This window comes from Cibotium barometz, chromosome 2 (genome assembly GCF_041138505.1).
Source record: "Cibotium barometz isolate CiBa-2024 chromosome 2, ASM4113850v1, whole genome shotgun sequence".
In the NCBI taxonomy this organism is placed as follows: Eukaryota; Viridiplantae; Streptophyta; class Polypodiopsida; order Cyatheales; family Cibotiaceae; genus Cibotium; species Cibotium barometz.
Genome location: NC_141047.1, coordinates 64,058,479 through 64,081,971, shown reverse-complemented (window position 1 = coordinate 64,081,971; position 23,493 = coordinate 64,058,479). Strand labels below are relative to the sequence as shown.

Sequence of the window (23,493 nt, the reverse complement as noted above, 5' to 3'; positions counted from 1 at the left end):
CACACCAATGTGCGGCCTCTGGCAATGCGTCCGTAACCTGGGTCCAGAACTCTGCTCTGGCACTAGCATGATTGGGCGCATAGACGTTGAGCACGCCCAATAGCTCATCATGCATCCTCAGAATGACATACTGTGCTCTACCAGGCACAATGATCCCTCGATCCACAATGGCCTACCGCCATACATCTGCAATCACCATGCATACTCCTCCCTGTCCACCCAAAGGACCAAACCCTGCAGACCAAAAAGTGTCCCATCTACCAGGCATCACCGAACCATATCTCTGGATCTTGCTCTCACCCAACTGGTGCTCCTGCATCATCAAAATATCAATGCTGCCACCAACCAGGCATCTCTGAAGCTCCTGCCTCAAGCAACCACGATAGCGTATAAAATGTGCTCCGCCAAGGCCCTGTACATTCCATGAGATGATCCTCATGGATGCCCTGCTGAGGTGGATGCTGTCTCAGCCGTACGGCGGGCCTTCGCAAGCGGCTTGGATGGAGAGTAGTCCCCATCCGAGCGGCTGCGAATCTGCCCACCCGGTGTGCTGCAAGAATCCCGGATCAGGCGCCAGTGGCTGTGGCCCATGGCGACTGCCTCCCGCTCTGACAAAGCAACCTCGTGTATACACACATATCCAGGGTCGCGTGCTAAGTCTGCCACTATGCGAACGACGAAATGCCGAATCCCTGAGGTATCCACACTCCCGGGATCCAAGAAAAAATGAGCCAACTCCCAAAGTCGGCCTATCACATCTGTCACCTCCAGATCGCTCATGTGATGAGAAAACTCAACTGCCTGAGTCTTCAAAGTGCTGAGAGCGAGCTCTAGAGTCCACTCCCGGTCGCAAGGGCCACATAGAGGGAACGAGAAGGCCACCGCTGAGTCTAGTGCCTCCTCCCCGCGGGCCGGAGGTATCACTACATGAACTCGGATGGGTGCTGGCTCATGGGGGCCCTCTGCTCCAAAAAGCCGTGTGAAGGTATAATCAAAAGCTTCCGAGCGCTGTCTAATGCCAAGGCGACTCCGCCGATTGCGGATAGATGAAATCCGTGAAGCCCTAATCGGCATAGTAGGTCTCCTCTGTGATGCTCGAGCGAGGTCAGTGCTCAGCGCTCTCCGGACTGCAGGTGAACGCCAGGGAACTGCCAGGGCCTCCCGGGAAGGTGAGGCGGGCGGAGGGGGAGGAGGGGGGGGCGAGGGGGGTGGAGAGGGAGCCGCTGCCGAAACCGGAGCGGAGACGGGAGGAGGCGATGGTGGAAGCGAGGCGGTGGGAGGGGACGGGGGTGGGGGTGGGGGGGGGTGAAAAAGGGGGTGCTGGCATCTCCTGGTCCTCAGTCGTCACCGCGGGGGTCTCCTCCTGGAGGGGAGAAAAGCTGTTCCTCAAGGGAACCGAGTGAGGCTGAGACTGTGGCTGCTGCTTCAGCGGTCTCTGGGCGTGCTGCTGTGGCTGTCTCCCTCGGCGGCGCCCCTGTCCAGGCTGCCACTCCGAGGTCTCTGTGACCTGAGCAGGTGTCCCGGAGGCAGCCTGCCGAGCCGAATCTGTGGGCGGGCCATCAGTAGCCTGCTGCCGTGAGGGTCGGGGTCTCCTGCGAGGGCAGGCCTTGGCCAGATGGCCGACCTGCCTGCAAATGAAGCACTGATTCGGGAGCCCCGAGAACTCCACTCTCTGATCTATCCATCCCCCCCCCCTATCCTAGGTAGCTGAATGACCTTAGGAAGGGAGGAGATGTTAGACACCAACACTCTGACCGAAGGTAGCCCAGCTGCTCTGGCCACCACTGAAGCAGCTGAGGAGATGTCAGACACCAACACTCTGACCGAAGGTAGCCCAGCTCCTCTGGCCACCACTGAAGCAGCTGAGGGGCCAGTCTCTAGTACCGAGCCCACCAGTGCTCCGAGCCTGGAGAGAAGTGGAAGATACTCCCGGCGGAGTCCAGGGAAGCAAACTGTAACATGAAAAAGGCGCTCTCCCTGCTCCGCCGCAGCTGGGTCAAATCCATGCTGCCAAGGTCTGAAGAAAGCCCGAGCACCCCTGATGTCAAGGGGACTCATGGCAAGGACCTTGGCAACGCTCTGGGCGGCCTCGAACTCGATCTGGTAATGTCCACGGCTCAGTAGCTGTACGTCCAGGATCTTGCCCACATCTGCAAGAAGGCGGGCCTGAAGAAGATCCCTGATCTCCCCTCTGCTGGGGCGAGTGCCGACTATACGGCAGATGGTGGAATGAGCCTGGAGGCGTTCCACCTCTGCGGTGAGGCTCGCTTCCTCTTCTGGCGAAAGAGAAAGCCTGATGGGGGTGTCCTCAGGGGCGGGCGAGGGGGCTACGGATGAGTCCCTCTGAGGCGGGGCGGGAGGAGCCTCCATCAGAGTCTGAAGCTGCGGTGAAGGCGAGGCGAAGGCGGGATCCTGCTAGAACCGAGTTGCACACAGAGAGGCGGAAGACGGAGCAAAAAGGAAAACAAAACCCCCTTGGGGAGGAAGCATGAAAAAGGGAGGGGGGGGGGGGGGGGAAGAAGGCGAAGGAGAAACCCTAGGGGGGGAGGGCGGGGGGAGGGCGGGAGCTGCGCGCAAGAGGGAGGTGAGGAAAACGAGCTGGCGGAGGGGGGGGACGGGGCGCTGCAGAGGGGAGGAGGGCGCGAAGAAAGGGGGGGGGGCACGAAGGTGAGGGAGGGCAGCGAGCAGAGCAGGGCGGCGGCAGCGAAGGCAGGCGGAAGGGGGCGCAACAGCGAATGCAGGCGGGAGGGGCTAGTGGGTAGGCGGCGGGCAATGCAGGGCGTAGCAGCGAAGGCAGGCGAGGGGGCTAGGGGAGGCGCGAGGAGCGAGGGGAGGCGAGGGGGCGAAGGGCAGGGAAGGCGCAGCTGTGCAGGCAACGCGAGCAGGGAGGGGGGGCGGGAGCTTCAGCGACCGATGTCAGAGGAGCATTACATATGTAGATGCCCTGTATATTATGAGATCAAAGGGAGATACCACTGAGGGTTTTGGCCTACTTAGCCGGGTGGAGTATTCTAATCAAAGATGCTTAGGCCTTTTGCTCCTTGAGCTACATCGACATAGAGAGAGGCTTCTACAAGTGCCGAGCCAAAAATCCCAGCCACAGATCACTAGCTTCTTGGGGCCTATATGCGAGCCACATCCCCCTCCCCCTGTATCATCTACCTCGCGATGAGGGCTCACACTACAGAGAGCCTCGGAGATAAGAGCTGCCAGGAGACCGCGACTACCCGGACACGGACCACCACTACTCCATCAGAGGCCAAGTCTGCCCAGATCCAGGCACGATACCGCAGAGCTATAGAGGAGAGAGTCCAGAGGCTACACCAGGGCACAGGAGATGTGAGAGTCCTCCTTGCCCCATGCCCCATGTATGATGTACTACACTACACCATCTCCACTGGGTGGAATTAGTAGTATACCACCTAATGTTGCAGCACCCTATGGGAGATATTCTTGGTCGATGCGAGAGCTTGAGGCTCTTTGTTGCACGGATATTTTCTTTAGTTTTACTTTCAATACCATGATGATGTGCTCCATGGACATGATGTAACATTTTGGTCTCATAGGTCATTTTGGCCTTTTGAAAATGGAATTGGTAGCCGTCAAGAACGCCGAGAAGGAAGAAGGGGAGATCAATGAGAACACTCTCATGGCCATCAAAGAAGAGATATCCAAGGAGATCAAAATGGACATGGAGGGAAAACTCGAAGCCAAGCAGTCAGGATGGGTAGAGGTGGTGAAGAAGAACATCCGCAAAGAAGTGAGGGAGGAGACTCAAAGGGAAGAACATCAAATCATTCACACCACCATTGAGGAGGAGAAGATGAGGCATGCCCGCCGCCTCAACATTCGAGTCACAGGTATAGCCGAGACATCCAACTCCACTCCCGAGAAAGATGGACAGCTTCTATGCATGAAGCAGGCTACAGGGAAGAGGACCCTCTCCCCTTCACCAAAGCATGGAGAGCCGGGAAAGACTCAACACGCAAGCGAGCCCTCATCCTACAAATTGCAAGAGAGACAGAGAGGGTCACCTTCATGAGGAAGAGGGTCATACTACGAGGCTTAGAGGGAGCTCCTATTTTCTTGGATGATGATCTCACGAGGATGCAACTAGAGCATAGGAGACCTTGCATGCCACGAGTCTTACACGCGAGGAGAGAAGGCAAAAAGGCCTTCTATCGAGATGGTCGGGTCATCATTGATGGCCGGCCCATGGATTAGCGGTTTCGGGCCTGTGGGACATTTACCAGGCCACTGACAGAGATACACATGGCAGTATGGAACTGTAATGGTTCACTATGGGTGCAGCCTGGACGACTGGAGCATGTTATGGTGGGGAGAGACATCATACTTCTGACAGAGACACATCAGAGGCCAGAGAGAGGGCTACCTCGAGTAGAGGGATTCCAGTGGGAGTCAGCATACAGGAGGACCACACGCCAGGGTACCTCGAGAGGGTCGGGGGGAGTAGCAATTCTATTCAGATGGGAGCTACGGGGGAGGCTGAGAGTGGTAGCATAGGATCCAGAGGCCAGATACATGTGGGTCAGCTTACAACTCTCACAGGACAGGGTTATATACATAGCCCTATGTTACTTTCCTCCATCATCAAGATCCTCATATGTCATTACAGAGGACATGCCACAGGAGGAGGAGACAGGAGCCTCGCCATACACTTGTCTGTCAGAGGAGATTATGCATTATTCTACACTAGGGGAAGTATTTCTTACGAGTGACTTCAATGCCCACACACAGAGCAGACAATGTGAGGTGTATGACTATGATGACATGGAGATCCTCCACCTTGTGGATCCAGAGGAGATAGGGGCTAGTCAGGCATCAGAGGACACTCGACCAGACAGAGGACATTATGGGGACCACTTACTAGAGTTGGGAGCCAGGCATCGTCTCGTTATTTATAACGGGATGCTACAGTGGCCGGGATCAAGAGGGCTGACATGCTTCCCACATGGGGGTCATACATGGACCGGAGACATGGTGGTAGACTACATTATGGGGTCTTTGCAGGCATCACAGCTTGTCACCTCATTCTCCATTCCACCTCGTCCTATTAGGGCAGATCATACATACTTGGCATTTTCAGTAGCCGGATCACCAGTATCACCAGCCCCCCACATACCGACGCCACACACTACCATCTACTTCACACATGACATGGCAGACATATACACTGGCAGAGTAAAGGATGGGCTCCTACTCATGGATCCCCTGGCACCTATGGATACCATTACAGCCCAGCTGGCATCACTCCTACACACGGCTACATTACAGAGCTTCCCACATCGTGTCCACTCAGGAGAGCCTGCGAGATCTAGGACTATGCCCCAGAACAGATGGTATGATGACGAGTGCCGAGCCCTATACTCACGGCTCCGCATACAGAGAGCCTTGGGAGCCATCTCACAGAGCAAGAGTCTAGGAGAGATATGAGGAGACTTACTCGCCGCAAAAGGCGGGCCTTCGCAGAGATACAAGAGCTAGAGATCTTTCATTTCTTCATGAGTAGAGATAGCCCTATCTCATGGCGGCACTTCAGAGAGCCCCGAACACCGACACCTATTGCAGACCCACAGACATGGCACACATATGCAGAGGGCCTATACCACGCCCCACAGCAGCCACCTATACCTCAGCCACAGGAGCCTCGACCTACCACAGCTAGCTTCTTTACCCACTCGATGCTAAAGGAAGCTATCCGCCCCCTACAGCATGGACGGGCCGCCGACCATATGGGCCTCCAGGGTGAGCATCTCATATATGCAGTAGGTTCTTTGGCTCCTTTTCTTGCACACCTGTTTAACAGGGCACTAGCAGAGGGTTTGCTTGCGGAGTGGACGATGCACACCATTGTGCCGATTCACAAAATAGGGGATATACTCGATCCGAGCAACTAGAGGACGGTTATGGTTGGCCACGTGTTGGCCAAACTCAATGGTGCAGTGTTGGAGCAAGAGCTTAGCTTATATGCTGAGCGAGCAGGTTTACGCTCATCAGGGTAGGCAGGCTTCAGGAGAGCTTTCTCTACCAGTGACCATGTATTCACTTTAAGATGTATGATTGATCAGGCCAAAGTGAGGAAGAGAAAGCTCTATTGCTGCTTTGTGGATTTCCGCAAGGCATTTGACACAGTACCACGAGAGAGGCTCTTTCAACGCCTGCAGTCTCTTGGCATACCAGCAGATATGACATGGGGCATCTATGCATTATATGAGCAGGTTTTTAGGCGAGTCAGATGCCCAGGAGGTATGTCCGAGACTATTGCTAGCACCATTGGTGTGAAGCAAGGATGCCCACTTTCCCCCACGCTATTTGGGTTATACATTGATGAGGTGGCTGACTTCATTACACAGGGAGGCGGAGATGGAGTTGATTTAGCAGGTACCTCATTACATGTTATGCTTTATGCTGATGATATTGTATTAGTGTCTGATGATATTGTATTAGTGTCTGAGTCTCTAGGAGGTCTACAGCAGCATCTACATGCACTCCATGATTTCTGCACACAGAGGGGTCTTAGTGTGAACCTTGGGAAAACCAAGGTTATGGTCTTTCATACATCGAGACAGGGCAGGAATCAGCTAACATTCACTCTCGCAGGACGCCAGGTGGAGGTGGTGACATCATACAAGTACCTAGGGGTTACCTTCTCTGCAGCAGCCACGCGCTTCACCATGGATTCAGCAGCCAGAGCTAGATTGACACGGGGATATGCAGCATTGGCTATGCTAGAGAGACAGTGCCACCAGGCGCATTTTCAAGAGCTCCGGACGAAGGGGTGGCTATTTGACACATTACTCACACCAGCACTGATGTATGGAGAAGCGGTATGGGTGCCAGGCCTTGCTACCCTTTGGTGGACACAGATAGAGAGACCACAGGCCCTCATGATGGCACGCATGATACGCAGCAAACCGTCAGTACCTCATGACATTATCCGAGCAGAGTTTGTTGCGCCTCCTATGATGGTAGAGGCCATATTCCAGACTATATGCTTGCTAGACAGATTCAGAGAGATGCCACATGACAGATTGTCATACAGAGCTTTTGAGGCATCTAGACAGCTGGCTGAGGCAGGAGACAGAGGATCATGGTATGCACAGGTCACACATTGGTTCTCACAGCATGGCCTAGACATCGATCATCTACCACCATTGCAGTATGACAGGGATGCACCACATATCCGTCTTTCTCATAGTGAGAGGAACAAAGTATTGAGACAGGACCTATGGTAGCTCTATAAACGAGAGACATGGATATCGCCTACACACCCTCTTCCATCGAAGATGCTATAGTACAGAGATCACTTCATGAGTATCACTGATGATGGATTTATACAGAGGCCTAGATACATGGAGGGCTTTTTACCACACGGCTCCCGAGTGGCTATTGGTCAACTTAGAGTTTCATCACATCGATTGGAGATCGAGACTGGCAGACCAGCACGGATCCCCCGAGAGGAGAGGGTATGCAAATTGTGCAAAGAGGAGGTGGAGAGTGAGGAGCATTATGTACGCAGATGCAGAGCATATACAGCCATCAGAGAGAGATATCCCATTTTATTCAGAGAGCCACATTCCCTACGCCAGATCTTTGAGGCAGCAGACTAGCGCATACTAGGGAGATTCATTCTAGACATACAGCGTCACAGAGAGACATCATTACAGGCTCATACAGCTCGCGTTGCTATTGGACAGCTACGAGTCTCATTACATCAGCTAGAGATAGAGGCTGGGAGAGCGGCACGGGTTCCCAGAGCTGAGCGGATACGCAGATTGTGCCGCGAGGAGGTGGAGACTGAGGATCACTTTGTATGTAGATGTAGAGCCCACCAGGGGGTCAGAGATAGATATGCAGGATTGTTTGAGGAGCACTCTTCACTACATCAGTTGATGGAGGCCTCAGACCAGCGACAGCTTGGCAGACTACTACTAGAGCTTCATAGTTCTCGAGAGAGACTCCTCCAGACACCCGCTCCCACTAGGGGTGGGAGACAGTCCCAGCTCACAGATTTCTTCCAGAGAGCTATGCCAGTGCCAGCTGATGTACCACGTGGGGTGACCGCACAGAGAGCAGAGGAATTGAGAGCCAGGAGGAGACCTAGACAGACTGGACATAGAGCACCCCGACTCCGTCACCGAGAGATAGCAGCTATCCGAATGAGGCACCAGATGGAGACACAGGAGAGGGTAGCTCGCTTTCATTCAGACTGAGGGTACATGTTCACGCCATTCACAGCCTCAGCATCGGCGATGTATGATATCTTATATCCCTCTTATGGCACTGGATGGAGTTAGACATAGATCTGCATAGCATGCTTGTACTACCCCTTCAGCATATAGAGATGCATCTTGCCTTAGCACTCCATCCACATCCCCACCCCCCCTTATATTGTTTGTATATGGGCTCCACCGATCCATGATGATTCACAATTGTATCCAAACACATGCACACTTTTTCTTTTCTTTCTTTTCTTCCAATGACCGGAAGAACACAGTAGTATTATTTTTTGTCTCATAGGCCGACTTTGGCCTCTCGTAGACGTTAATATATCTTTCTTTCTTTCTTCCTTTCTCTCTCTAGTTGCTCTCCACCGATCCATGATGATTCACAGTTGTATCCAAACATATGCACACTTTTTCTTTTCTTTCTTTTCTTCCGATGACCGGAAGAACACAGTTGTATTATTTTTTGTCTCATAGGCCGACTTTGGCCTCTCGTAGACGTAAATATATCTTTCTTTCTTTCTTTCTTTCTCTCTCTTGTTGCTCTCCTCCCACACCTATTACCGACCCTCAGACCTGGCATACATATGCAGAGAAACTTTATGATGTGCCTGCACAGCCCGCTATACCACAGCCCACAGAGCCATGCTCCACAGTCTCCACCTTCTTCACCCCACCTATGGTTAGGAGGGCCATATGCCGACTCCAACATGGACGGGCGACAGATCATACAGGATTACAGGGAGAGCATCTCATCTATGCTATTGATACATTGGCACCATTTCTTGCTCATCTCTTCAACAGAGCTCTGTCAGAGGGGTTTCCGGCTGAGTGGACGATGCACACTATTGTGCCGATCCATAAAGCGGGAGATGTACTAGACCCTGGGAACTACAGGACCATCATGATTGGCCATATATTGGCCAAACTATACAGGGCAGTTTTGGAGGCAAAGCTGAGCACTCATGCAGAGGTTGGGGGATTGAGAGCAGCAGGCCAGGCAGGCTTCCGTCGAGCCTTCTCGACCATCGACCACATTTTTACATTGAGGTGCCTGATTGATCAGGCCTAGGCACGGAGGGAACGGCTCTATTGTTGCTTTGTGGATTTCCGCAAGGCATTTGATACTGTGCCCAGAGAGCGCCTCTTTCGGCGACTACAGACACTAGGCATACCTTCAAACATGATGTGGGGCATATACAGGCTATATGAGCAGGTGTTTGGGAGAGTCCGATGCCCAGGAGGCTTGTCCGACACAGTTGCTAGCACCCATTCCCACCCGCCCCCTTGGAGCCAACCATGCCTATCTCTCCTTTCGCCTCAGTTTTTCCCAACCATCCTCACCACCACTGCCCATCTCCCACTACACCCCGGTTCACTTCCATCGTGATGGGAACTCTGTCACAAACGGGTGCGTGGTTATACAGAATTTAACACTTAAATCACAAAATTACCATCCTTTGATCACAACCATGTCCCACATACACAGCCATACCTCTTGTCAAAAGTACATGGCAATTGATTATACAATTTGGAAATACGAAAAGAAATGACACAGCACTAGGGACAAGAAGGTGGATTGGTTCCCCCCCCCTTTCGCCCTTGAAGGATATCTATTGCGTTAAGGGAGTAAGAGTTTCACAAGTATATGAAACAGATGGCCTGGCCCAGCTATACACCACCGTCTCTTCCAAAATAACCGAGCATGAAAACACCTCACAAATGCTATACTTGCGCACAAGTAGCCCAGAAACACAAGATTGACCAAACATTGAATGCTTAATCTCTATTTTACCAAAGTCACCTGCAGATTTAATGAAGAGCTTGGATCTCACTGTAGACTTAATCAAATCAAAATCTGTCTTCACCAGCTTGTAGAGCACACCTGAAAACCCCTAGGACCAAGAGGAATTAGAGCCATTGCATTTGATTAAGCAGAAATCTCAGATTTTCTCTATAAAAACGACACATGCTAAATCGAGTGAAACAGCAACGTGCGCTGGCGGTTTGAGCTTCTGTTTGGATGGGCTGGAGCACAAGGATGTTAGCTATGTTTGGCTAAAGTGGCTTGAGCTAATTTGATGTATGATGGGAGATAGATCTCCTCCACCAGCTAGGGATATAGAGGGTTTGTTGAAAAAGAGGTAAAAATATTAATTATCTACTAATCCTAATTAGCCAAGTGATTAGCAAGATAATGGGCTCACTAATTGATGGATTCTAGGCTAGGCTCTGATACCATGTTAAAATTACAACAATGTGATGAGCTATGGTGGATCAAATGCTAGAATCAACATCATTAACAAAGAGATTAGATGATAATTAAGACGTGATTAGTGAGCAATTAACTGATAGCTTAATATAGGCATGGATAATCAAATACTCATTAGGCCAATGCTTCAATTTATAGGGTTTACATCCAAGTATCCAATCCCACTGATTTCTCCTTGATTCACTCCACCTCTTTTGCTTGATTCTCTCCACCTTCCCAGAATATCTCCACACCTCCTAAATCTCCTCAAGCTACCCTTTATTTTCTCCCAGTAGATGCTTCTCACCTTTTCACAGGTTCTCTCACATTTATAGATTCTCTTTTATAGCCTCTTGCCAAGGGCTTGTTCCCGCACACACCCTATTCACTTGTATATTTCAACAATGTTAACATGGAGTCTTACTCCTCCCTCCTACTACTTGCTTCCATAATTGAGCATTAAAGCTTACCAATTGCAAGTAGAGTCGATGTCAACGGAAGTCTTTGCGATGGAAGTGCCTGAAGTGTTGAAATCTTCAATTTGTCACGATCCTTTGAGACAAAAGTCTCCAAGTAGTTGCACGGAACCCTCGGAAAGCTTCCCCTATGGTCCAACTTGAGAAAGGAAGGCTAAAATTAGGGTTTTCAGCCAAAAGACCAAAAATTATAGCAAATAAAAGGACTATTTTGCTGAATTTCAGCTATTGGGAGTGTGTAGGAGAGTGCTTATGGCCTGAAAACACCCTTGGAAGCTTGGATATAGTGTAGGGAAGGAGGAAGTGCAGAAAATACAGCCATAGAGCCTCTTCAAAGGGACACCAACTACTAGAGAGAGGGGAGAAGAGAGAGATGATGAGCTGTCCACCACCAGGCGGCAGAGAGGAAAAGTGAGTTGGAGTCCAAGCAAGGATTGACACATGGATGGTTTCTCTCTTTGAACAAAGGGGATAAGGTCTGGGAGGTGGATATTGAGCTTTGTCCACCTCGGGACATCAGTGTGTGGAACACAAGGCTAGTCATAATTTATAAACTTAATAAAGTGTGTACACACTCACTTATAAATTTATGCTAGATAACCAATACTTACCACCTATCACATGCCACATAACCATGTAGTGGACAATTTCACACACACAGCTCGCAGGCGGGCATTTCCTTACCCGGAGCTACATATTGGTCAAGCAAGCATGAAAACTGCATGCAAATTCAATTTGCACGCAAGCACATAAAGATGCTATGCAATGCAACATTGGTATGGACAATACCCGTTCATGAGACTATACCAAAATAGATGTGTTCCAGGCAAGTACACGAGGTACCAGACCCAAAGGAACACCAATCCTCCGGGCATTTCCGAGCATGTACACACAAGTACAAGTCTAGGTGGAAAGCCAAATCCACAATATCACATGATTGGCATCAATCCCCTCCATAACTTCCATGGACGCTAGTCCAATGTATATACATAATGAGAAAGCAAGGGTGGACCAATTGGGTGGCCGAATGGTGACAGAGGTTGTTGAGGGGAGGTGTGGGGCTTGTTGATGAAGTTGACGGAACTTCAAATAGTAACAGTCTTTATCTTTGTCCCCCTTTTTACAGAAGAAGCAGTACCCCCCTTTTGGGCATTCCTGGACAGACAGTGTGTCCCAAAGATGGGCATATGGCACACCACAACCCCTTACTTCTTATTGGGTCTTGAGTTCCTCAATCTCCTTGTTGAGATGGAGCAAAGTGCTTTCCACATTTTGAGATTTTTGGCTCACTTTGAGTGCCTCCAGCTGCCACTATATAGCTAAGCCACTAGGTCATCCAGTGATGTTGTCGTTGGAGGTGTAGATCCCACATCGCGCTCAAACATGAGACCTTCATTTTCTCATTGGGATGCTAGGTCCTGAAGGTCCAACAAAGTGGCTGGTGGCGGCCGACTCTCCTGAATCTCCTATTGAGTGGACTTGGGCAAGGCCTGTGTCACCCATTGACACACCATGAAGTCGCCAGGGTAAATCACCAAGTGGGCCACCAGCACTATGGTTCGTGTCATGAGTCCTAACACGCTCTCCCCTAGTAGTAGTTGCAGTTTCCCTAGCTCCTGGAGAAGGCGGTCCTCGTAGTTACCAAGTCGAAAGGTGCAGAGGAAGGTGTTCCTCAGGGTGGCCCTGTCCACAAAGTGATCAGTTGGGAATTGACTAACCCATTTGTCTACATATCCCATAGTCACCAGAAACGGGAAACGGAAACAAAAACGGCACCTCCCTCGGGAATGGAAACGGAAACGGCAATCGCGGGAAACGGGAACGGCTAGGAAACGGCACATATACTTTGATTTTAAACTATAGAACCAAAAACTAGTAATTACAAACTCAACAGCGAGACTTTCTCAAATTTGCATAAAGGACACCTCAAGATGAAGTCAATTTCTTGTTGAATTAAGAATAGAAAGTACAATGCAAATACATCAACCAAGTTTGGAAATCATGAGTAGACTCAAACTTGCGAGAGATGCACATCGTCTGAGCCCAAATCATCATAATCTAGAAAGTCGTTGGAGCCGCTATCCCCTGCCTCGCCCAAAGTAGCTATCGGCGTAGGCGGTAAACTGGCATGCTCCTCTGCCTTTGAACCCTTCTCATCCTCCTCTGACCAATGCTTCCAAGATTGGGGGTTCTCATTTCGCTCAAGAAGAAGCAAATTGGCACTCACAAAAATTAGATCATTGGTCTTTTGAGTGCAAAGCCGGTTTCGCTTCTTTGAAGCGATATGGCTAAATGAGCTCCATAGTTGCTCCAAACAAGACGAACTGACCGCTTGGCTCAGAATCTTGATGGCCAATTGTTGCAACTCTGGAGTGTCTGCCCCATAGTCCTCCCACCAAACACATGGATCAGTGGTGAAGCGATCTGCCAAAGCATTGGCTCTTCCAAACCTCCTCTTGCAAGCCCTGTAATCTGCCAGTTGATCCTTGATAGTTCTCTCTTTTGCAATGTCAGGCTCAAGTCTCTCCAAAATCATGTCCCATCCATTTGCCACCTCTGAATCTTTGTATTGATTGCCTGCTTGAAATTGGGGATCATCCATGAAACCTACTGCATGCATAGGTGAATGGTACATATTCCATCTATCTTGGCATAGCTTCCTTAAAACCTACTGCATGCATAGGTGAATGGTACATATTCCATCTATCTTGGCATAGCTTCCTTAAAACCTGGTATTTCTGTTCATCTTGCTCAATGTGCTCCAACTTTTCCACCATCTTGTCCATCCCCTCATAAATCTTTAATGCATGGCTGAAGTGAATCTGTCATCCTCAACAAGTGGACTGTGGATGATCGGCTTCCCCAAAGCTATGATGCGTCTCACCTACTCCCACCAAAGAGGGTTCCCAATATTTGACGCACATGCCTTCCCTACAACGGTTCCATACAATGCATGCCTCTCATACTCATCACTCACCATCAACTGCTTTAGGGCACAAGAACACTTGTTAAGGGACCCCAACATGAGGAAGTTGTATCGGAAGCGAGTGTCTGAATACTTGCACAAATCTCTAGATGACTTCTTCTTGAACTCAACCAGCAAGAAAGTGTGCCTGTAAATGAAGGATACAATCTAGGTGGCTTACTCTATGATGGGGGCAACCCAATCCAACTTCCCGATGTCCTTGAGAAGATTGTTGAGGCAGTGCGCCATGCATACAGAAAATGTGATACGTATCACACAACAATTTGCCGGCTGCCTTGTTCACATTCTCTCCATCAGCTACAAAGTGGATCACTTTCTCTTCACCCAGCACTTGTACGGCTGCTGACCACTCTAGGAAGAGTGCTTCTGCACTTTTCCCGGTCTCGGATGCATCATGCGATGAGATAAAGTAAGATTGCCCTCTGGAATAGGCAATGACACCATGAATGGATCTGGACCGAGTGTCGCTCCAGCCATCTGCAATAAGCGTGATGCCATTCCTGTCCCAAGAGGACCTAACAATCTCTGTTGTTGCAGCAACTGTGCCCTTCTCCTTCGCTAGTAAGGTGGTTCTCAATGCCTCTGATGATGGAGGAGTGTAGGTGGATCCATACTCTGCAATCTTGCGCACCATGTCCTTGAAGTAGAAGCTACGAGCAGCCTGAAAGGCAATGGCATCATGGTAGAAGAAGCGTGCAACACTACCATCCACCTCCTCCTTCTTTGGGTCCCATCTACTCTAAAGTGTACTCTGCCTAGATCGAACAGTACCCCTCGCGCCCACTACTGGTGGTGGTGCACCAAATGGACTTGCAGTGGGTCCAAAAAATGAAGGCATTCCACCATATGAAGACCTAGTGGTTCCAGAGGTTTGTCCTGAAGTGCCCACATATGTGGAAGGATCTACTCCCACCCCTGCTCTCCGAGCCAATGAAGATGCCCACGTTGCTTTGTCTTTCTGACGAAGCTCCTCTCGTGCTTCACTAGTGATGTTGGTACAGAATGCAATGTCTTGTCCATGCTCATGAAACAGGTGTGCTCGAATACGAGTTGCACTACCTGACTTCGTAAGGAGACAATATTTGCATGTCCACTTTTTCGCGCCTCCTGTTTTGCAGGCACCCTCCGCCAGGACCTCATCCCACCAAGACCACTCCGTAGATTTAGACTTCTTTGAGGTGGAATGATCCATGGAGGCCATGGATGCAAAGACAACAAAGAAGGACCGAGGAACAAAGGTCATTGCAATGGACAATAAGGAAAAGGTGCCATGAGAGTCTAAAAAAAGAAAGTACACAATAGAGCCAACAAAGTTCGAAGAAAAATAAATTTCTTTATTCATTTAAAATTAGCAAATAGTTACAACAAGTGACTTTCTACATGGGCTTTATGGTCTTGATCCTCATGACTAGTAGGTGCCTCGCATCAACTAGGACCACAGCAGGTTCTTCTACAAGCTGTAGGTTTTGCCATATGGGGGCTCGTCTTCAAGTGTGTCTTGGGACCATTTCCAATCGCAAGCAATCTTCATCATCCCAAAACCACATGGGAGGGCAATGACATCGTTGAGCCCTCTTAGAGATTGCCTCTTGCAATGTCAGGCTCTCTCGAAGAGGCAAAGGGCATCGACAATGAGCTGTCTCGATGTATTGTCGCTCATCCACGCATGAACAACAACCACAACCCCGCTCATAGAATGCCATTAGTGCAAACTATTGAATGCAGTACAATAAGAAGAAGAGAGGGATTAATTGAAAAAGGACTTGTTATATTAATAAAAAAGGTGCAATTTAATTAAGAAGCTTCCCATCTATTTTTTAAATAGTCAATGATCATTTTAAAAAAAATCAAGGTTCATTTACAAATTATTATTTTTTTAAACACTTACTGATTAAAAGTTATTGATTGTGGAGGACCAAGTTGAGAAGTGCCTTGCTCCAACCTTAGCCTTGCTCCAACTTCAGCCTTGCTCCAGAAGGGGAGAAAGGGAGGGTAAGAGAGAAAGGGGGGGAGACAGGACCATGCTGGAGCTTTGGGATTTGAATCTCAGCTCTAGGGACTTGTGTCACACTCACAGGAAACAAGTCTTGTGTACAAGACAAGTACACTGTACAAAACAAGCTTCGTACTAGAGATTATATGGTGTGGTGTTGAGACAAGTTGCAAGGAGAGCAACGGGAAGGAAGCAACGGGCAGGAGGCGACGTGTTCATTTTTCCTCAACGGGCATCACATGTGGGCCAGCCAATGTTTTTTTTTTTTAATGCCACGTGGGCTGCGAATATCAAAGGCGGAGCCTTACAATTTATTTTGGGCCAGCCATCGTTTCTCAACGGCATCGCTACTGGGACGGCCAGCCAACGTTTTTTTTTGTATTATTTTATGCCACGTGGGTAGCGCATATCAAAGGCGTTTTGCCATCGTTTTTTTTTTAATTAAAATATGCCACGTAGGCAGCGTCGACCAAGGTGCCCCATTTGTAGCCGTTTCGGTGAGTTCGACGTGGGGAAACAGCGTTTCCCCGTTTCGGGGCACCGTTTCCCCCGTTTCCTATGACTATGGCATAGCCTTCTAGAGTGGACGAAAAAAGTACCAAGAAAGAATCCTCCCGCTCTAGACCTGGACTCTTGCACATAGAAATGAATCGCCAAATGTGGTCATCTACATCTTCAACAGTAAATCCTTTGAAAGTGGAAAGCTGAACGTTTACCAGGCCCAACACCATGGAAAGGGGTTCCGGGCCAAGAGAGTTTCCTAGGCCAAAGATGAGATTACCAAGGTTGGCCGCCATAGGGAAGGGTGGAAGGGGGTCCGTGGGTGGTACGTAATTGAACCTCTTCTGGCTATAGCAGCGTATTGAGAGGAGATTCTTGGTGGGCTCACCCGACTAGCACGAGAGTTTGTACTGGGCATATAGAGAGGACACAGAGACAAGAGGTGACCTAACAAGGCTCCAAGTTTGGAGTGTCCCATTGGCGTCCCAAGTTTTGAATGTGCTTGTAGCAAGGTTGGTTGCCCAGCACAATAAAGTAGTGGCTCTCCTCTAAACACTGTCCCGGAGGCCTCAATACTCACCACACAATGTACACAAGAACAGACTAAGACAGATTAGAATATGAGCATAGCAAAATGACAAGAATACTGTAGACATTACTTGCATTGCTCCCAAGAAGCTGTTTACAAGCCCTTCACTGTATTGTGCACACCTAGCAGTGGTCACAGTGATTAGGATGACACACAAGATGGCAATGACAAGTGACTACAGCACTCAATGAATACGCTGGACGTTTACCAGGCCCAACACTATGGAAAGGGGTTCCGGGCCAGGAGAGTTTCCTGGGCCACAGATGGGATTACCCATAGGGAAGGGTGGAAGGGGTCCGTGGGTGGTACGTAATTGCACCTCTCCTGGCTATAGCAGCGTATTGAGAGGAGACTCTTGGTTGGGCTCACCAGACTAGGACGAGAGCGTGTGCCGTGTATTGGGCATCCAGAGAGGACACAGAGACAAGAGGTGAGCTAACAGGACTCCAAGTTTCGAGTGTCCCATCGGGCATCCCAAGTTTTTAATGTACCTGTAGCAAAGTTGGTTGCCTGGAACACTAAAGTAGTGGTTCTCCTCTCGACACTGTCCGGAGCCCTCAATACTCACCACACAATGTACACAAGAACAGACTAAGACAGATTAGAATATGAGCATAGCACAATGACAAGAATACTGTAGACATTACTTGCATTGCTCCCAAGAAGCTGTTTACAAGCCCTTCACTGTATTGTGCACACCTAGCAGTGGTCACAGTGAGTAGGAAGACACACAAGATGGCAATGACAAGTGACTACAGCACTCGATGAATAAGACTCAATGAACAGGACTAGATGGAAAAGGACGTCTCCAAGGATGAGCTGAGGGGCCATTTTAAATGAATCATACGAGGCAGTGGAGTCCGTTGATGCCCATTTGAGTGACAATGTGGTGCCTTCAATGCCGGTGCATGCACCTCTCATGTATCTTTCGTTTCTGGATAGTCCACCGAATGCTCTGAGATGGTCCAGTGGAACAGTTCACGATGATCCAGTGTGGCACACTAGGATGGTCCGACATGGCACCCTGGGATGGTCCACCGTGGCACCCTGGGATGGTCTGGCCGGAACAGTCCAGTGTGGGCACCCTTAGTGGCTACACCATGTTTCTAGCCACAGGACAAGTGGGCTCTGCTGGTATGGGAAACAACGATTAGCATGGTTGTGGTGTTGGTATACCCTCTAGCTTGGGGGTGCTCTGGACACACCTATGCTTTGGTGGTGAGCCCCCGGCACCATATCTATGCTTGGGAGTTAAGGATTTGTTTCGAATCTGGATCTTGAGACCATGAAAGGTTCATGAGGATGACAAAAAAGTGGCTAAAACTAAGGGTCTCCAACGAAGAAAATCCACGTTTTGTCAATCTTTTCATCAAAACCTCCCTAAAACATTTGTTGATCGACCCACTAACCTTGTCAGGAAGAGATCTTGGGCATGAATATTTTCAAATCTTAGTCAGGTCCTGGTAGCCTCTATTATATCCCACAACAGCACATTTGTGTATGATCTAGTGACAGTTTCTGTTATCTTATTGTTTATTGTTTAATCAACCAATCTATTCAAGCATCTAATACTAGAAGTTAAAATGCTAAGCAGACTTGCACAAAAAAACTAGAAGTTTCAAGAATGGGCATGTCACCTGTGTTGCTTCAAAAACTGCTACAGGAAAGAGGAAGCAGGCTGCTGCGGTAACAGTCACAACATGCAAGCGCCTTTTCATTTGTGTCTGGCACAAGCAACACCATCAAATAATCCATATCAGGAATGATACCCACAAAATCAACCAAAAGTGAGCCATGTACTTGAAGTGCTTGACAAAATATTTCACTAATCTTTGATATATTTATAGATGGCAAATAAACATTTGTTTCTAGTGACCACAAGTTTACTAATTTATGATAAAATAATGCCACTTGATAACAAAGGCACTATGGGCAGGAAATGTAGCGTCTAAATTCTCCATGTCATGATGGCCAGCTGCAAATAGAAGGTCATGGAACCATGCAAGTTAGCAGTGATCTCTTGATGCTTCATGATCTGTCGAAATGTTCATGCGGTCATGTTTTTGTTGGAGTTCATATCCAGATTCTGGGCACCTCTGTAACTGCATGCAATGTAACCCAACTGCTTGTTAAGTGTGCCACTGTTCAGGAAGGTCTAACACCTCTGAATTGTAACTATGTGTGGGACAACGCACCAACTGACACCACGTATGTAATGTTAATTAAACAATTAAACAAGCATTGATGCACAGGAAAACATCAGAAAGTTGAGAGCATCTCTATTGCATGAGAAGTTGATGATTACAATTGTGAGAGGTTGATGCATGTACCTCTTCATGGCTGATTATTACGAAGATCACATTCACAATGAATGCCCTTAAGTCACTTAATAATGTTAACACAACTTCTTCCACCACAATGCTGATCTTCATCTCTGATATGTAAATCTGAGATTAAATGAAAAAAATCCTACTACGAGCTCGCTGAAGCTCCCGCCGTCACCCCCTGCTCGCGCTGCTCGCCCCTCGCCTCCCCTTCCTCGCGCCCTGTCCCCCGCCTACCAGCGCTTTTGCGCCCCCCCCCTCTTCTCGCCATCGCGCCCCCCCCTTCTCCTCGCTTTCTCTCCCTCTCTCGCACTGAAGCGCCCCCCTCCCCCCCCCCTTCAGTTCGCCTTCGCGCCCCCTCCCCTCGTCAGCGCCCCGTCCCCCCCCTCCGCCAGTCCTCTCTCCCCCACCGCCTCTCCTTTCGCGCTGCTCCCGCCCCCCCCTGTTTCTTCGTCGCCTTAACCCCCCCCCCCCCCCCGGCTCTTGCTGTTTTTTCCGCCCCCTAGGGTTCTTTTTTTTTTTTTATCCTCCCGCCTTCCCTCTCCGTGCAGCTCGGTTCTTGCAGGTATCGCATTCGCTCCGCCTTCGCCACAGCTTTAGACTCTGATGGAGGCTCCTCCCGCCCCACCTCAGAGGGACTCTTCTGCAGCCCCCTCGACCGCCCCTGAGGATACCCCCATCAGGCTTTCTCTTTCGCCAGAAGAGGAAGCGAGCCTCGCAGCAGAGGTGGAACGCCTCCAGGCACATTCCACCATCTGCCGTATAGTCGGCACTCGCCCCAGCAGAGGGGAGATCCGGGATCTTCTTCAGGCCCGCCTTCTTGCAGATGTGGGCAAGATCCTGGATGTACAGCTATTGGGCCGTCGACATTACCAGATCGAGTTCGAGGCCGCCCAGAGTGTTGCCAAGGTCCTTGCCATGAGTCCCCTTGACATCAGGGGTGCTCGGGCTTTCTTCAGACCTTGGCAGCATGGATTTGACCCAACAGCGGCGGAGCAGGGAGAGCGCCTTCTTCATGTTACAGTTTGCTTCCCTGGACTCCGCCGGGAGTATCTTCCGCTCCTCCCCAGGCTCGGAGCATTGGTGGGCTCGGTACTAGAGACTGGCCCCTCAGCTGCTTCAGTGGTGGCCAGAGCAGTTGGGCTACCTTCGGTCAGAGTGTTGGTGTCTGACATCTCCTCCCTTCCTAAGGTCATTCAGCTACCTAGGATAGGGGGGGGGAATGATAGATCAGAGAGTGGAGTTCTCGGGGCTCCCGAATCAGTGCTTCATTTGCAGACAGGTCGGCCATCTGGCCAAGGCCTGCCCTCGCAGGAGACCCCGACCCTCACCACAGCAGGCTACTGATGGCCCGCCCACAGATTCGGCTCGGCAGGCTGCCTCCGGGACACCTGCTCAGGCCACAAAGGCCTCGGAGTAGCAGCCTGGACAGGGGCGCCGCCGAGGGAGACAGCCACAGCAGCACGTCCAGAGACCGTTACAGCAGCAGCCACAGTCTCAGCCTCACTGGGTTCCCGTGAGGAACAGCTTTTCTCCCCTCCAGGAGGAGACCCCCGCGGCGACGACTGAGGACCAGGAGATGCCAGCACCCCCTCCTTCACCCCCCCCCACCCCCATCCCCCCCCACCGCCTCGCTTCCACCATCGCCTCCTCCCGCCTCCGCTCCGGTTTCGGCAGCGGCTCCCTCTCCACCCCCCTCGCCTCCCCCTCCTCCCCCTCCGCCCGCCTCACCTTCCCGGGAGGCCCTGGCAGTTCCCTGGCGTTCACCTGCAGTCCGGAGAGCGCTGAGCACTGACCTCGCTCGAGCATCACAGAGGAGACCTATGCCGATTAGGACTTCACGGATTTCATCTATCCGCAGTCGGCTGAGTCGCCTTGGATTTAGACAGCGCTCGGAGGCTTTTGATTATACCTTCACACGGCTTTTTGGAGCAGAGGGCCCCCATGAGCCAGCACCCATCCGAGTTCATGTAGTGATACCTCCGGCCCGCGGGGAGGAGGCACTAGACTCAGCGGTGGCCTTCTCGTTCCCTCTATGTGGCCCTTGCGACCGGGAGTGGACTCTAGAGCTCGCTCTTAGCACTTTGAAGACTCAGGCAGTTGAGTTTTCTCATCACATGAGCGATCTGGAGGTGACAGATGTGATAGGCCGACTTTGGGAGTTGGCTCATTTTTTCTTGGATCCCGGGAGTGTGGATACCTCAGGGATTCGGCATTTCGTCGTTCGCATAGTGGCAGACTTAGCACGCGACCCTGGATATGTGTGTATACACGAGGTTGCTTTGTCAGAGCGGGAGGCAGTCGCCATGGGCCACAGCCACTGGCGCCTGATCCGGGATTCTTGCAGCACACCGGGTGGGCAGATTCGCAGCCGCTCGGATGGGGACTACTCTCCATCCAAGCCGCTTGCGAAGGCCCGCCGTACGGCTGAGACAGCATCCACCTCAGCAGGGCATCCATGAGGATCATCTCATGGAATGTACAAGGCCTTGGCGGAGCACATTTTATACGCTATCGTGGTTGCTTGAGGCAGGAGCTTCAGAGATGCCTGGTTGGTGGCAGCATTGATATCTTGATGATGCAGGAGCACCACTTGGGTGAGAGCAAGATCCGGAGATATGGTTCGGTGATGCCTGGTAGATGGGACACTTTTTGGTCTGCAAGGTTTGGTCCTTTGGGTGGACAGGGAGGAGTATGCATGGTCATTGCAGATGTATGGCGGCAGGCCATTGTGGATCGAGGGATCATTGTGCCTGGTAGAGCACAGTATGTCATTCTGAGGATGCATGATGAGCTATTGGGCGTGCTCAACGTCTATGCGCCCAATCATGCTAGTGCCAGAGCAGAGTTCTGGACCCAGGTTACGGATGCATTGCCAGAGGCCGCACATTGGTGTGTCGGGGGAGACTTCAACATGCTTGAGGACCCGGCAGATAGGGTGGGAGGCAGTCATGTTACAATGCACGGCACGGAGCTTGCAGCTTGGGACCGGTTGTGCATGTCACTGAGGATCACTGATGCATGGCAGCATGGGGCTTTCTCCCGGTCTCAGGACAGTCTTAGTTTCTCCCGGTCGGATCGCCGGCAGGGAGGGACTAATCTATCACGGATTGATCGCTTTTATGTGGGCGATTGGTTAGGGGAGCGAGGGGGCTCCGTCGGCATTCTCGCTGGCACCTCATTTTCAGATCATGCGCCAGTTATCTTGACATTGGAGGAGAGGACACGCGAGCCCAGCTTGCAGTTGAGGATCCCAGAGAGAGTACTTACAGATCCCAGTCTCGCTGAGGACATTGAGAGGATCTGGCATGATAGTCAGTGCTCTGACCAGGATGCAGCCTGCCAGTGTGCCCAGGGACTCATCGATCTTAGCTCTTTTCTGCATGCTGCAGCTTTGACACGGTTGGGAGAGATTCGCGAGCGGGAGCATGGGCTGAGACGCAGCCTTGCTTCGCTACAGCGCCTTCAGGAGCAGCAGCCTGCATGTGAGTGGGTGGCGTCCCAGCTGAGCCAGGCACGCCAGGAGGTTCGAGAGGTAGAGGAGCAGAGACATGAGTTTTACTATCGTCGTCACGCCTCTCAGTGGACGCAGCTTGGCGATAGAGTGACTGGAGAGTTTTTTGAGATCACTGGGCCCCATCATGCGCGAGCAGGAGTCCGCCAGCTTGGTAGACCGGATGGATCGGTAGCTACTGAGCTCGGGGAGATCAGAGCCATTGCCACTGCATTCTATAGAGACCTGCTTTCAGCGGAGCCTGCCACTGAGGATCGAGATGTTTGCAGACAGACTGTGTGGGCCCATGTGCAGAGGAGGGTCACAGACCGTATGCGTACAGTTCTAGGTGCGCCTCTGTCAGAGATTGAGCTTGCCGAGGCCTTGAGGGTCCCCTTCAGCAGAGGTGAAACCAGCCGTCCTCCCTACCTGCACAGCTGCAGGATCATCAGCATCTGCATCAATACAGCACCAGCATATTCATCACGCCCCCCCTCTCCTGCAACAGAAATCAACCTGCAAATCAGAAAAAATCAGAAATTTCAGAGGTATTTGCCTCTAATTTTTTGCGAATTTCTTATCAATTTAATCAATTGAGCAGGTACAGGTGCCCAATTGCTCAATTTTTGAGCAA

General features: G+C 50.7%; 1 protein-coding gene across 4 annotated transcripts in view; it reads right to left on the bottom strand.

Annotated features, from left to right (window-relative positions):
* LOC147641351 (zinc transporter) overlaps nt 1-23,493 on the bottom strand; it is a 101,598-nt gene that overhangs the window by 29,550 nt on the left and 48,555 nt on the right. For all 4 annotated transcript variants that reach the window (XR_015269266.1, XM_086820800.1, XM_086820795.1 and 1 more), the window contains exon 7: nt 18,680-18,766. Coding sequence is in view for 3 of the 4 variants with exons in the window: in XM_086820800.1 (XP_086676926.1) it covers nt 18,680-18,766 (87 nt within the window). In the remaining variant the exon portion in view is untranslated. The remainder of the gene's footprint in view (nt 1-18,679; nt 18,767-23,493) is intronic.